The sequence below is a fragment of the Fukomys damarensis genome, unplaced genomic scaffold (assembly GCF_012274545.1).
Source record: "Fukomys damarensis isolate Sample0158 unplaced genomic scaffold, DMR_v1.0_HiC HiC_scaffold_13, whole genome shotgun sequence".
In the NCBI taxonomy this organism is placed as follows: Eukaryota; Metazoa; Chordata; class Mammalia; order Rodentia; family Bathyergidae; genus Fukomys; species Fukomys damarensis.
In genome coordinates this window covers 30,033,106-30,049,413 of record NW_022900925.1, presented here as the reverse complement: position 1 = coordinate 30,049,413, position 16,308 = coordinate 30,033,106, and the positions used below count along the sequence as shown (strand labels likewise).

At 34.4% G+C, this 16,308-nt stretch overlaps 1 protein-coding gene across 4 annotated transcripts in view; it reads left to right on the top strand.

Annotated features, from left to right (window-relative positions):
- Positions 1-16,308, top strand: part of Stxbp4 (syntaxin binding protein 4) — a 166,621-nt gene that overhangs the window by 52,105 nt on the left and 98,208 nt on the right. For all 4 annotated transcript variants that reach the window (XM_010620205.3, XM_010620204.3, XM_010620203.2 and 1 more), the window contains exons 11-12: positions 8,532-8,612; positions 11,731-11,796. In XM_010620205.3, coding sequence (XP_010618507.1) covers positions 8,532-8,612; positions 11,731-11,796 — 147 coding nt within the window. The remainder of the gene's footprint in view (positions 1-8,531; positions 8,613-11,730; positions 11,797-16,308) is intronic.

Below are 16,308 nucleotides of genomic sequence, written 5' to 3'. Positions count from 1 at the left end.
GTAATTATTTGACCATATAACCAGCTTATAATCAATTAAATATTCCTCATCTGTTGAAAAGCATGTATATTCTGCAAGTATTAAGTACAGTGTTTTCCATATGTCAGATTCAGTCTGTTAATCAGGTTCTCAAATTTTCTATTTCTTTACTCATTTTCAATATCTATTATTGTCAGTTACTCTTGTTTATTTCTTTTTTCTAAACCAGATTAGGTGCGGTAAATAATTTTTGAATTATTATAACTTTATAAGATACTAAATCTCTCTCTCTCTCTTTTTTTTTTTTTTTTTTTTTTTTTTTTTTTTTTTTATTTTTTTTTTTTTTTTTTTTGGTACCAGGGATTTCCTTGTGCTTGCAAGGCAGGCCACCAAACTGCTGAGCTAAATCCCTGGCCCCCTAAATCTCTTTATCTCTAGAAGTTTCTTGCCTTTTCATCTTAGCTTGATGTTAGAGTTATACTGGCTTTCTTTTGGTTGGTGTTTTGGTTTTATTCAAGATTATAATTATTTTTCTTTTTGTAAAAATGGAAACTTAAACATATTCAGTAGAATCTCAATACCACAGAAGTATTAAAAGAAAATTTATGGGTAAACTTTTTCCCTTCTCAGAAACTTCTTTTCTCTGTTAGCTCTTATATCTCTTCCATACAGTCCTAGAATGTTGTCTTCTGTTGACTATCCTATCATTTCGCTGCAAAAAATTTTAATGAATAAAATTTTTAACTCCCTGTTTTCATAAGTCTTTCCATATTAAAATTTTCTTCTGGATCCAGTTATACTTGTGTGAATTATTGGTACACAATCAAATAATAGAAATATATAAATTTGATAGATGGTCTTTAAAAATATTTCCTAAAATATAAATTTGTATTTAGTGTGATGGATTTTGGGCACTCCAGTTCTGTCATTTATAAAACTGCCACATTTGCATGCACATTTTTGAGGACTCTCCTGGTGGGTTTTTTTTGGCTTTGTAAGTCCTTTTATTTGAAAAGCCTTGTTTCCTACCTTATTCCTTTTATGTATGTATTTATGCATTTTAATTGACAAAAACCTATATATTTATCATTGCCACATGATGTTTTAGAATATATATACTTTATGAAGTGGTTTAATCAAGCTAATTAACATACCTATTATCTCTCATAATTATTTTTTATTAGAACACTTAAAATCTACTCTTAGCAATTTGCAGAATAGAATACATTGTCACTAACTAGTCACCATGTTGTATAAAGGTCAGGCTATTGCTGAGACAAGATACCTGATGCCCAAAAGTTTAAAAAGGACAGGTTTATTTCGGCTCACAATCTATACAGGTTTTAGTCCATAGTCAGCTGGCTCCAAGACAGGGTGGTGTGCCACAGGGCACAGCCTAGGAGAAAACGCCCACGGTGGAGCAGACAGAAAGAAGTTGCCTTCCTTTGGCTTTCTTTTTTATTCTATCCAGGCTGCATGCCTATTGGTTGGAGTCACTCATTCCCAGGGTGGGTCTTCTGTTTTCAGTAAATCCATTCAGCCCCACTCAGAGCCTTGCTAATCCAATCAGAGGGGGAGTTCCTTACTAACGCTGATGGAACAATCAAGTGTCACAGGGCTTATTTCTCCTTTGGCCATCATTTCTCTAGCCTCCCATGCCCCTGTCGTAGTTTCAAAACATTGTTTTGAGTAATCTTTCCTCTTATTTTGTTCATATGAATTCTGCCAAAAATCTTCCACTACTGAATTTATAGATTATCCTGGGAACAATGAACATTTTTATAATTTTTTTTAATTATTGAGTTTATTAGTACATTTTAGGTATACAGTACAGTTACATTTATTATTGGGATCTTGTACCTTTACATGACAGGTCTTGGTTCTCATTTTTTTCCCCTTGTCCCTGCCCTCCCTTTACCCCCTCCTCCCCTCCCATTTACAAACACCTTATTGTCATTTTTTCATTTTCTCCTATTTTTTTCTTTTCCCTTATTACCTTTCCCCTCCCCTTCCCATTTCCCCTACACCTTTAGCCCTTTTCTTCCTATTTCACATTGTCCATTATCTTATTAGGATCTTATGTACTATTATAGTTTGTTCACACCAGAGAAATTATTTGGTATTTACACATGTGTGACCTATTTATTTCATTTAGGAGTATATCCTCAATATGTATCCATTTTCCTATGAATGAGTCTAATTTCTCATTCTTTATAGCCAATATGCAGATACCTCAAACATTTTTTTAAATTTGTCTTCCTGTCTATGAGCATCTCTTAGCTTTTCATTTATTTATACCTTCTTTGATGTCATTTAAAGCATTTTATGTATTTTTCTAATAAAGTTTTTATTGATGTTTTATAGGCTTAACTGATCAGGTATCTTATGCTTTTTGTTTCCATTAGTGTGTAGTATTTTTTCAAAATTTAAGATTCACTTTTTTATGAAACTACAATAGATTTATATGTATTCACCTTATATCTGACAGCCATGTTGCTTTATTTTCCAGAAAGCCTTCAGTCTTTTTTGTTCTGACACCTTTTTTGAATTGCTAATAAGCTTATATTTGTTCACTTTTTGTTTCCAAATGTACTTTTAAATGAATAATATAGTGTGTCAAGTACCCTAAATGCTGCTAATAACCCTTAAATTCAAGCAAGAGAATAAAGTGTTACATATTTCTAATAAGTTTTTCTTCTTTCAACTTCAAGAATCAAAATTGTACTTTTATATCATTGTTACATTTAGAATTCTACTTATATCAGTGTGTTTTCTGTTACTGTAACAAAATATCTGAGGAAGGCTAACCTTATAAAGAAAAAGGGTTTATTTAGATCACAGCTGGGTAGGCGGACAGTGGCACTAATCCCTCCCCTGGTGAGGGCCTTAGGGCAGACTGGGTCCAATGGGTAGAGCCCATGTGGAAGGGAGAGTACATAGTTATTGACAGGAAGCCAGACAGCAGTGATCTAGCACTAGCTCCGACCTCTTAGAAGTCCACCACCTCAGCATTGCCACACTAGGGACTGAGTTTCCCCAAGGTTAACTACCTCCAAACCATAGCATTGCTGTTTTGAAGTACTGTCCTTTGTCAACAGGATATTTGATGACTGTTTGTTATTAATTAGATCATTTCAGAAATACAGAATATATGATTGATTGGCCAAAAAGAAACCCCATCCTCTCACTAAAAAATTGTGCTTTCCTCTTTTTAATGTTTCAAACTACTTTGGTTTTTTTTTTTTAGTAAATAGTTTTCTTTATTGCCAAGTATATTGCCCATTGCGACCACCCAGAGATCTAGCTATTCTATAACTTTCAGATCATCCAGTTTTCCCAGAATTGAGGCACTGATTTTTAAAAACTAATTCTGTAACATTTAGCAGAGCAGAACTAAGGTGCAGATGCCATTTCCTTCCTGCTGATTCAAGTGTTGGGTACCTGAATTACCCACCTAATGTCAATGGCAGAGCATTATTTTTTTCCTGCCAAAAAGTTCTCAAAGCTGCCATGCCCACAAAAGTGGCTTTCAACATGCCATTGAAGAGGGGAGTTGTATGAGCATGAAAAGCTTTTTCAGCAGCTGCAAAGAGATACTCATGCTCTGAATTGGTAATTTACTTCCTTCTTAACAACATGATTTTAGGGCAGATAAGAACATATTCAGTCGGTGATGCTTTGATAGCAAAAGTGCAGTGCTGATGGTAATTGCCAATAATTTCCTGTTGTGGCTTCAGATCATAATGTTGTGCATTATCACACTAATTTATAAAATTTTTTGTTGTGTTCCGGTTGTCACAACATAGAAAATATCGTCAAGTACTGGCTTTCCTTATTTTTCATCTTTGTGGGATGTTTTGTTTTGTTTGTTTGAATCATAATGAGTTGTTTTTCAACCACACATTTATAACTAAAAGAAAAGTCTTTGACAGCACCTTTTACTTTTTCTACATGCATGGCATTCTTATTTAATAATATTCAGTTCTGCTTCAGTAGAACTTTGATCTCACAAATCTATCGTTTACTGGATGATATATCCAGTTTGAGAAAAATGTAAAAAGTGCTGCTTGTCAAGTGGGTTACCAAAAACAAATTAAAACTAACTTATTATTTTTTAGTGTAATTTCAACTTTTTAGCTAACAACCAATGTAGTGCCTTCTCTGAAATGTATCAATTGATCTGTGGTTGAGGATGCTGACAGTTTGCAAGGGTGGGGAAATTCCACTCTGGCCAACCCCCAGCCCTCTCAGTTACACTGACAGCAGAGTCAAATTTATAATCATTTTGCCTTCTACTCATTTATTTTCTTTTTCTTGGCTGAGACGGATAGCTTGTCATTTTCTTATTTAATTTATTTTTAAAACTTACTGAAATATAATGCACAATTAGTAAGTACAGAAATCATAAGTGTACAATTTGATAATTTGTTTTATGTCCCAGGTGGAATCACCCACCATACAAAAGTCTCCATCTTGCTGGCTTCCCAGTCAGCTGCCATTCACTCCCACCTTCACGCTGGAATCACTGTTTTGAGCGCTAAAACAGCATAGGTTGCCTTTGCTGGTGGTTCTTGGACCTCATAATAAATGGAACCATTGAGTACATGATATTCTGTAACTACCTTCTTTGGCTCTTTTGTCTCATTCATACAATTTCTCGAGATATGATACCTTTTAAGGAGGAATTGCCAAGTCAGTACCAGTTAGTCCAACTTTGCTTTATTTGACAAGCTCTTCAGTATAGAAGAATATGCCATTTAGAACCAAAAATATAATGGTCTTGCTGTGATTCTAATCGTGATTGCTATATTAAAAAATTCCCCACTGTGCTACACCTGCTGCTGGCACAAGGCTATGCCCAGAAAAGGCAAGGTCGGAGCCCACATTCAGCAGTACGTTGAATTCAGCCACAGCAGCTTGTAGTCTGTCGTAATGTGAAGGTTTTATCAGACTAAGCAAGTATTGTGAATGGGTTATCGCCACATCACAGCTAGAGCACTGTAGATTTTCTGAAGTAGACTTTTCCCAATCTGGGATCTTGTTCAATCAAGTTGGTGCATTGTAACCACCATTTCAACAAGTGAAACAGAATAGAAGGAAAACATCAAAGTGAGACTAGGGATGTAGTTCAGTGGTAGAATGCTTGCCTAGATGCACGAGGCCCTGGGTGCAAGCCCCTGCACCAAACAGGTATCAAAGTGAATTGTATGTAATCAGGTTAGATGTTTCACTTACTGGGGGTCATGACATAAATGGTGTTTGTCACTGGATGTAACAGTAGACACTGTATAGCTTCTTCCCCCAAAGACTCATCTATAAAACACCAATGTATACTGGACAATAACAGCGTGCTGTGGGGTAACAAACATTACCGTCAAAGGGTAAATATTAAATGTAAAAGTTTATGCTTTATACAGTGGTGAGGACCCGTGATGGAGAATGATGTCAATCAAAGGGATGGTTTAGAACAAGTAATTGAATGTGTTAGTTATGGAGGAATGGAATGAAATTGATGGTGGTAGTCCAGTTTAGGGACTATGGAGAGAATCCAAACAAAATAATTAAGAAGTAGACTATACCGAAGCTTGAAAGAATGGAAAGGAAGGACAGATCTAGGCTATTTACTGAAAACAGAAAAACAGCATAGTAGGACTTGCTGACGCTAGGGATGTGAGAACCAATGGGGAAGATGGCAGGTTGTACTTTACAAGGAGTAAATTGAAGGCATGACAGTTCTAAATAACCAAAGGACTTTGGAAATAAGGAACCGCACGCCAAGAGGGGGATCTGGGAATATTAGGGAAGCGATAGTGGACGCATGACAGTGAACTTTGCAAAAGAGGGGTAGAAACGAACCTTAGGGAATCTCCTATCCCCTCCTCTTGGTTAGACCTAAGAGTGAAAACAGGTCATTGGAAACAGTCTAGAGTGTTCAGAGAATGAGACATAGAGAACTAAAGAAAAAACAGAAACACTTGAGCAACATTATATGTAGCCAAGAGGTTGGGAAAGTTGCTGGACCCATTTACACTGTCAGCAGCTTTATAGATAACATTGCAAGTAATCATTTTAGAAATATAGGGTTGGAGGAAAGGTTTAAAGGAGTGAGCAGGGAGACGGAAAGAGAAAAAAAGATATACAGAAATGTTCACATAAATAGAATGATGCAGTAACACATATTTTCATAAGAAAAGGGTATAATCGAAGAGTTTCCTAATGGAAAGACTCATCCATAAATTAGACTGAACTAGAGGTTATTGTTTTACCCTATTTAAGATGAATTGAAGTTGGGGAATGTAGATGGTAAGACAGTAGCTGGCCAGAATGAACATACATTGAAAATAACTAGGATTATGATGTTAGAGAGACAGTGAAGGAGAGGCAAGGTCAAATCTGGTCAACAAGTCTAGCAACCTTCAGCATGTCTCGGAGTTCAGCACTTGGAGATGAACTTGAAAACGAGGCTGCCAAGCAGCAGTAAGTCTTTTCATTTGCTGCTTGCTTAGTGAAAATGTATTTGAATAGAAATTTATAAAATGTCAGTGAGCATCAAGGGACTTTTCAAATAATTAAAAAGGAATACTTAGTATCAGGTCTCTGGCTGTGGTTTTTCGCTGAGTATTCCAAAATAGCAATACGATTGTAAAACCTTCCTTTAAGTCGTGTTTTGTCCTGGGACTATTCCAGCTAGTATTTTGACTCCCCAAATGGATTCTTTTATGTGTGATTTGCTTCCATGATGTGGAACTCCAAAGTTCATAATCTTAACCCTAAAATATCAACCCATAATTTCTCTTAATAAAGTGTCATAGATTTATTATCCAAAATTTTGTTTAAAGTTTTGGGTCGTCTTATTTCACTTGTTACGATAAGAAATAGGCCCATAGGAATCTTGAGTACCTGTTTCCTAGACTGTGCTGGGCAGACAGAGAAAAAACAGAGAAAAATAAGTTAATAGTTAGAGAAAAATAAGATAATATAAAGCAAATAAAAGGCCACAGGATTAGAGGTACACAAGCTGTAGTATGGTCAAATTACTAACGAAATGTGACAAGATAATAAATTATACCTCTTTTTGGTAAATTAATATACTAATTAGAATACCAGGACTACTGGAAGCCATAAAAGACAGAAAGTTTTTTTTCTTTTTCTATAGCACTGCCTCCCAATTTTACTTTTAGATAGTATTAGTTTATATCCTTTGGAACACACTTTGGAAATAGTGCTACACTTGAAAATGTGTTAAAACTAATCTAAAACAGTATGGGAATAAGTAAAGGATTCTGAGTGCATGTATTGAGTACTCCGGAGAAAGTACAATAATAGAGATAGGTGAAGAATATGAAATAACATCAGTTACGGACAGTGGCCACAGATACCCAAATGTGAATGTGGAAGGTTAAAAAGAATCAGTTACATTTAGGGGAAAAACTACTTCTGTTATTCTTTTGTTTATCATGCAAATGTAAATTTGGCATATCTATTCCCCTGTGATTTTTTATTGGATCGTGAAATTCACACACTGTGGTGTCAGACTTCAGTGGGAATCATGCAATGGTCATTTATTGGCTGTGGAACCTTAGACTTGCTTCCTTGTCTATAAAATGGCAACAAGGTTTTGTATATATATATATATATATATATATATAAAAAAAAACACACACACACACACACACACACAAATACCAAAGTATTTGCACATAGTAAGTTTACAATAAATGGTTAATATTATCAATAATTTGATTGCTCTCTCTTCTTCAGCATTTGCTTCTCCTAGTTAAAAGGGCTTTCTTTAAACCTATGCATAGCAATCTCTTTCTCCTCTTAATCCTTTTATTTCTATACTATTTGAAGTTATAGTTTCTGCATAGGAAACGGCTTTAATTATACTATGATTTTACCTCTGATGAGATTTTATTGTTTTTAATCTTGCACTTGACTGTCAAAGAGATCATGCTAGATGCAAGAGAAATTGTAGTTTCTGCTATTTTATTGTTATTACTCACTTGTGAATTAATCATTAATACTATCTTCCATTCATAGTTTCTGTACAAGAATATTTTCAATCCACTTGGTTATTTGTGTTACCTTATTTAGTTAAAACCAGATACATTAGTAAATATGCTTTTCTGCAATCATATAAAGCAGCTTAATTGACAAGATGCACCATGCATTAGCTCTTAGAATGAATGTGTTTAGGGAATGGTTCATACTGATAACTCCCAAAGTCTATTTGACATTATAAATAAAGTCATGAAATTTAGACTTTAAGTAAAATTACATTGTTAAAATAAGAATCATAAAATTGACAGAATAATATATACTTTTTAGTCATCAGAATTCTATGATAATTATCACCCATGTAAGTTTAAGCTAAATGAATAAAAATGCCTCAGATTATTTTAATGTTCTCTTTGATGTAACCAAACAACTCCAAAATAAGAAAATGAATTTTCTTATTAGAATACAGCACCCTCAGACTAGTCAGAAAATATTTATATATTCTCATAATTAGCATCTAATGCATAACTTTTATATTTCAATGTTGACAGCTTCTTCCCTGTGATTCTTTAGAAGCAGAGAAACTTAAGCGTGAAAGAAATGATGCTTTGGAAGAAGTGAATATACTTAAGGTAACTTCCAGTTTATATTTTCTTTAGGGAAAAAAAAAAGAAAAAGTAAAGCACCCCTGCTAGGTTCTGAACAGGAATATTGAGGCTTAAATCAGTTTTCAATGAATAGTAACATCAAATAGAATCATATACTTTAATTGGCCTTTAGAGAGTTACCTTTTTACTCCATATACTTTTTATTTCTACTTCAGAATATCTACATGAGATTTGTGGGAACAGTGATTTTGCTCATGCCTTCTTATCTGGCTACTTCTTACACTTCTTTTCCCTCTTGTCTTGGCAGCGATAGCACAATTAGATGAATAGCCCACAAATCAAGCTGTGACGGTTGAAATCCTCTCATATTCACTGGGAAATGCATTTTTTCCTAAATGCAAGGCCATGCTCTAAGAGTCACCATGTTGTGCTAATGTAATTTAAAGTTAAGTACAATTTAAGGGAACACAAAACATGTATGTTCCAAATATACTGTAACATTTTCATTCTTTTTCTAGAGCTTGACTCTGTTTTTACTAGAATATTAAGTTTAAAGTAGGTCCTAATTCAAACAAAGCCCATTATGTTTACCAAATCCTCTACAAAAGCAATGTAATTGGTTTAGGTACCATTAATTTACCATAGAAATACATATTTTTGAATTATTTTGTTAAATGGATGAAATTTGCTTATTAATTATTTTGCTTTTATTGAAATAAATCCTTTAACCAAAAGAAATTTTTCTTGTTATATTAGTTTTTATAATTTTAACCTCTAGAAGAAGCCATTGTTAAAAATATACTGTTTATACTTTCAGAGAATTTCTGAACACAGCTGGTTTATTATATTCTTCTGTGAATCTCCTATTCTTCAAATAGTTCTGTCCTAGATTATTTAGCCAGTTTCTTGTTGATAGCTATTTAGGCTATTTCCTGTTTTTCATTATTAAAAATAATTTCACCTTTAACACTTTAGTGAAGCATCTTTGGGAAATTGTGTAAGTAGTACAGAAAATAAATCTGACAGTGGAATTGCTGTATTAAAGGACATAGATACTAAAATCTTTATATATTACCAAATTCCCTTTTAAAAGGCTTTGCCAGTTCACATTTCTTTCAAATGTTTGAGCATTCTACTCCAGAAATTATATATATTGTAACTTTGAAATCACTATCTTGCCACATTTTTGGTATTGCAGGGGTTTAGAATGAAGATATAATTTTGATTTTAAAAATAAATTGGCAGTCATTTCTCTTAGAAACTTTTCTCTAGTTTACCTTGCTAGGATAGCATTTTTATAGGGTTTATCATCATGTAAAAAAATCTTGTGGATCGTCAGAATTTTCAGAGTTGTCAGGTCTTACATTTCCTTAAATTTCATCATTGTGAAATTTGATTATATATTTTAAGTTTTTATTTGAATTTCACTATTATTAGAATTTTAATTTAAAATTATAAAGCCAGGGCCGGGGATTTAGCTCAGCGGTTCAGTGGCCTGTCTTGCAAGCGCAAGGACCCAAGTTCAATCCCAGTACCAAAAAAATAAATAAACAAATAAATAAAATAAAGCCATACTCATGTAACATTTAAACAAAAATGCCCTGGGGAACCATGCAATAAATCAGGTTAACATTTAAAGTTCATGAAATATAAGTACATATATCCTAAGGCGACAAAGCCTGAAATCCCAGATAACATAAATTCTACAGTTTTTTAACTATTCTACCTCAAAATCTGTTGACTAAGAACCATGTTTTAAAGCTATATAAAATAGTGGGCCAAGCAATGTATATTTTGTGGGAGGTACTGTTAGTATCTGCAGGTTTTCTACTTGTGGAAGCACACTCACAAGTTATTAAATGAAGTTCATCCAGTGTGGAGATTAAGTGATTTGTCACCATTTTTCATTATCCTGTGACACTACTATTCTTCCTGTCCAATTTGAGGTACAAGGGGCTGGGGATTTAGCTCAGTGTTTCCACTGCCTGCCTTGCAAGTTGAAGGACCCGAGTTCCATCCCCAGTACCAAAAAAAAAAAGGTGTAAATCCAATTTGAGGTACAAATATGAAACCAAGATAATTTTATGCCAATGACTAATTTTTATTTTACAGACATTATCTTTAGAAGCTCTGTAGGCTATGTATAACTTAAAGCCTTTCTACAGCATTCGCATTGCTACTGCTTTGCAAAGTGAATGAAACTAGGTATGTTTTTCATTTACAGTTGCAAAATGTAGAGCACAGCACACAGAGTGAAGGTGGCTTCTAGACCATAAAAGCATAAGAGCCAGCGGTCTCCTGGCTCCTGACCTGTAGCATATTCATTAGGTTGCTGTTATATTCATCTTCACACACCTTCATTTCACCTCCCAGACAAGAGTGAGCTGAAATGTCCCAGGAAGCAGATTGCCCCCCATGAACTTGGCAGTGTTGCCAAGACTCTTCAGAGCTCAACTTAATGTCCAAGCAATTTCTCTGCTCAAGTTTATAGTGAAATGGCTTTTAAATGGCTCTTGGTATTTCTGATCTGGTCAATAAAATGTGTTTATTAAAAGGCAGATGTAACAAAAGTGGACATTTTAGGGTATATACTTGACTTAATTTTCAGTTCAAGATGATAATACTTTACTTGCAGATATGTAATATTCATCTACCTTCATACTCTTACTTCCTAATTTGGTTATACTGGCCATATCTTTCTTTTTATAGATAATCTTCAAACAATATGCTAACATTCAATGAGAAAACCAGTAGTCCGCCCAGTGTCACATGCTGTCTTTCATATTGACAGGCCTTATTTCTAATACATAACAATAATGCTATTTAGTTTGGAAGCCCTTTGAAGATGTTAAATGTTGGACAAAACTTAGTTAATATTTACACAGTTTGATCCTGACTTTTTTGGAATCTCAGGTTCGGGGATTGTACAAAATTAGGGTAGCAGAAAATGTGTTTATATCACAGTTATAACACAGATAACTGTTTTTAAATAATACATACAAAACCAGAAAAGTAACTGGGACCGACATTTTCAGATTATAGCAATTTGATGGTTAGAGAATACATAGGAAACAGAGGACTAAAAGTTATACCTGTTTATATTTTCATAAGAAGTTACTAACTCAGTGCTTTTTAAATATAGGAAAAGTTACATCAATCAGAGCAACAAAGGAGTCAGCTGATGGAAGAGCTCCAGAGTGTGAAGCAAGTAAGTGTGCAGATTGTGCATGTGTGTGTCCTGCATGTGTACGTGAACATGACACGAGGTGTAATTCTAAAACAGTGATGCTTAGAATTTATTCATGCTTGGAAACAGTATAAAATAGTAGGGATCTGAAAAACTTTCAAAGGCTCTGCCTGCACTGAAGTCCTGCCTCTATGGCTCAAAGAAATGTTAAAACCTGCATTGGAACTTGCTGTCCATGGACCAAAATGACCAATCTCATTCCTTTCCCACTCCTTTTTTCTTCCATTTTACCTTTCCTTTTCCTTTTTCACTTTTTTTTGGGGGGGAGCTATTCATACCTTATTTTATTTAAAAAAAAACAAAACCCATGCAAAATAATAATCTCCAGGGCAGAGTACTATTTACATTTAATTGTTAATTTTAAAAAGTTAAATTTTATTTTCACCTTGAGTAGTCTGAAATAGAAGCACAAATACCAAATAAAATATAACTAAGAATAAAGATTTAAGAGAATACTAATTAAGAGCAATGATGATCGCTTGGTTTTGAATTCTTTTCACACTGACCTCACAGAAAACATAAAATTGACAAAGAGAGCAAATAGTGCCATGCAGGATTTATGCCATGACTCCAGTGTGACTCTGTGCCACCGAACTGCAACCTTCAAAGTTATATAAATACAGCAAAAAAATGTTTCCAACAGAATTCCTGCAGTCTGCCTGCCAATGAAGCTTGGGGTATAGAAAGCAGAGGAGGGGAGGTTTAAAGTACTCTGAAAAAGAGTAAAGACAAACGGAGGAAGTAGATAAAATGCAAGTAAAATCAGCCCTAGAAAGAGAAAGTTTATCAGTGAAGCCAAAACACTGAACATCAGCCAAGACTGGGTGATTCTGAGTACTGGCTACAAGAAGGACTGGAAAGTGTGTACAGCCAGAAATGGTAGTGTCAGACAATCACTGATTCTGGGAGAGAATAAAGTAGATAGAGAATGGATAGTATGCTCTGGAGACAAGGCAAAGGAGACTAGAAACGAAGGAGCAGGAGGGGGAAATTGAGATCTTACAGAAATGGCAGAGAAATAAAACATAATAATATATGCCACCCTACCCCATATGTTCCATAAAAGAAACAATACAGAAGAGGGTGCTCTTGAACTAAGAACTCTTTTTATGAAATTAAAAAAAAGAATAAAAGAAAATTCTGTCCCGATCATTACCAAACAATTGCAAAAATTAAATGATGTGAATTAAAACTTTCCTCCTGATGAAAAATTTCCAAAACAATAGAACCACAAAGCACAAAAGAAAACCAGAACAGAACACTCCAAACTCAATCAGATATCCTCAGTAAGTATTTGAAGCTAAGAAGAAAAAAATATATCAGATCAGAAATTTGAAAAGAAAACATGGAAATTGAAAAAAATGGGAAAATACAAAATGAGAGTTGATAAAATTTAGGAAAGAAATGAAAGGAAAACATAAAGTCATGTCAGAAATGAAAACTAAGTTGCCAAGTGTCCAAAGAATAATATGTGCAAGTAGGGCCAGGGATTTAGTTCAGTGTTTCTGGTGCCTGCTTTGCAAGCGCAGGGACCCAAGTTCAATCCCTGGTACTTAAAAAAAAAAAAAAAAAAAAAAAATATGTGCAAGTGAAAAGGCACTGAAGAATACAGCCAGAAAAGCAAAAAATGTAATCAAGAAAGTTCCTTGAAGAACTCAGGCTAAACAACTGGACAGAACTAATATTTAAAAATATGATTGAAGAAAACTTTGCAGATTTAAAAGATCTAAATCTGTAGAGCACTTAGCATCCACATACCACCCTCTACTAAAACAGAGTCCAAGCTCCTTGGGAAAATTATAAAACTAAAACTTTTTATGCCAGAAAATGAGGAAATGCTCAAAATTACAGGGGGATATCACAGGGGTTTTGCTGGCCAACTACGGAAGAACTTGGCATCAAAATAATTAAACACTACAGTAACAAATTATAAACCATTGAAAAACAGTAAGTCATGAACCCCTAACATTTGTAAACAGATCAGATAATTAACAGAAAGATCTTTTACTTATAGTAGACTCTTGAGTGCTCATTGGCAACCGCAGAGACTGCTAGATTTTGAAATTAGCATTCTGTGTCTGCTTTAGTAAAGACTGAATTAGGCAGAAATTTAGCTGCTAAATTGACAGGAAATTTTTAATGAAGCGCAGGATATCTACATATATGCATGACTTTAAAGTAATTTTATGAACCACTTATTAATTACAAGGAGGAAAATAGTAATTATACACTAGGAAAATCAGAAAACACTTTGGTGCTATGTATTGATGTGTCACCGGTGAAGATGATCGTGACTCCAAATGTGAAACCCTGAAAAGGGTATTCTGGCTGCAAACATATAACCTGAATATAAACAAACCCTATATATATGAGAGAGTTTTATTTTCAAGGTATGTGTGTTTATATTCTGAGAAATGCCACTGCCATTAAGAAAAAAAAGTGGTGATAAAATGTTCCACATTAAAAGAGACATAAAAACTAAATACCTGACTGGATCCTATACTGCAGTGGGATCAGTGCTATAAAGGACATTATTGGGTGAACTGATAAAACTGGAATACAGTTGGTAGATTAGATGAAAGTACTGACTCAGTTTGAAACTTCTAGCTGAATTGTGGTTATATAAAAGAATATCCTTATTTTTAGAAAATACTGTCTTTAAAGAAAAAAGGCCACGATAAGTGTAACTTTACCCCCAAATGGTTAAGAAATGCTGTGTAACATATGTCCATGTGTGTACCTGTGATATATACATATATATACAAATGTGTGTATGTACACATATATGAATATGAACGTGAGGTTGAGAGCACACAAATTTTCACCACCAACCACCTCCACACTCCACATGCCAGTGTTTTATACAAATATTTCTTATTTCTGAACATTTTGACAAAAACCTGAGTCTGGGGCATCAAGATGAAAGATATGGGGATGTTCTTTACATTATTATTATTTGTGCAATTCTCATTTGAAATTGCTGTCAAATAGAACATTTTTAAAATCTGTTCTGTTAAAATTATTCTCAAATAAAATGATTTTCTTTAAGCTGTATCATTTTCAGCCAATTTTCAGGCCTTTGTTTTGTTGCTTATTTGTGTACATTGGTTGATAGGCCTTTTTAGTTCTTTAAATTCTGTATCTTCGGTGCCTGGATCACTTTGTGTGGGCAGAACTTTTTACACTGACGTGTTTGTGTCCTGCAAGGGGACATTTATAAATCTCCCTTGTTAATGTTGTATGTGTAAAATAAATGAGGGTATTTTTTTCTATGTTAAATTAAAATTTTCTCCTAAACAGAACTCATAAGCTTTCAAATTATGAGCAAACTTGATAAAACAATTACATTAAGGACTGATGTAAGGCATGAATCGAAGGAAAAATAGCAGTTGCTCATTCTTTTTCTGGCAATACCTACTTTTTCCACATGAGGCCCTCCTGTATTTACTTCTCTGAAAAGGTTAGTTTCTTATTAAGAAAGGTCAGGTCTGCATCAGTAAATAATTTGTATCAGCATTTCGTAAGATTCATTGGAAACAAGGAGATAGAAATAAAAATATATAAGCAGTAGAGAATCTTATATGATGAACAAGGGATTGATATCAACGATCAAAAGTGAAATAGATAAAGAGCATTGGAAGACCATAGATTTACACCCTCACCCTGCCTCTTGCTAGCTTTTGGCATTTGGTAAACTTCATCTGTCTAAGCCTCAGTTTCCTCATCTGTAAAATGAACTTCCCAAGAATATTATTAGTATAAAATGAGATAACCTACACAGTATAGGATATGTATCGCACATACAACTCAAACATTAACTCATGGGTTATTATAAATAATGGAAGAAGAAATATTAAAAGGTAGAAATAATTTGGTTTAGCCATTTAATTTAGAGGAGGAAATTATTCTGGCTGGAGAGTAAAGGGAATGTTCATATAAACTGGGTCTTGGAAAGGAGTATTTTGTTTGGTATTATCATTTACCTCATTCGTCAATATGATTTTTTTTTTGGTACTGGGAATCGAATTCAGGACCTTGCACTTGCCAGGCAGGTGCAGCGCTACTGAGATAAATCCCCAGTCCAATCTGATAATTATTACAGAGCCAGTAACCCGACAAGGCAGGTGATGATGTGCCAAAATAATACTTACATGGATGTGTTTAGCCTGTAGACACTTGAATGACAATCTAGGGTTTAAACAATGGACTGCTATGGAAGATATTTGATAAATGAAAACAAAAAAAGAACCTCCTCCCCCTGTAGTAAGACCCTACTCTTATTTTTTTACACTCCATATTCATCTTGTTGGTGCCACAGAATTAGGATTAATTTAAAATTTGTAATATTTTCCCACTTTTCCCCAGCCCATGAGTGAGCTAGGCCACCGTCATCCCCTGCCTGTGTAACTGCTTCCTTCCAGCTCACCCTGCTGTTTCAGACCTTCTCTGAGCAGGCAGACGGAAGGAAAGACC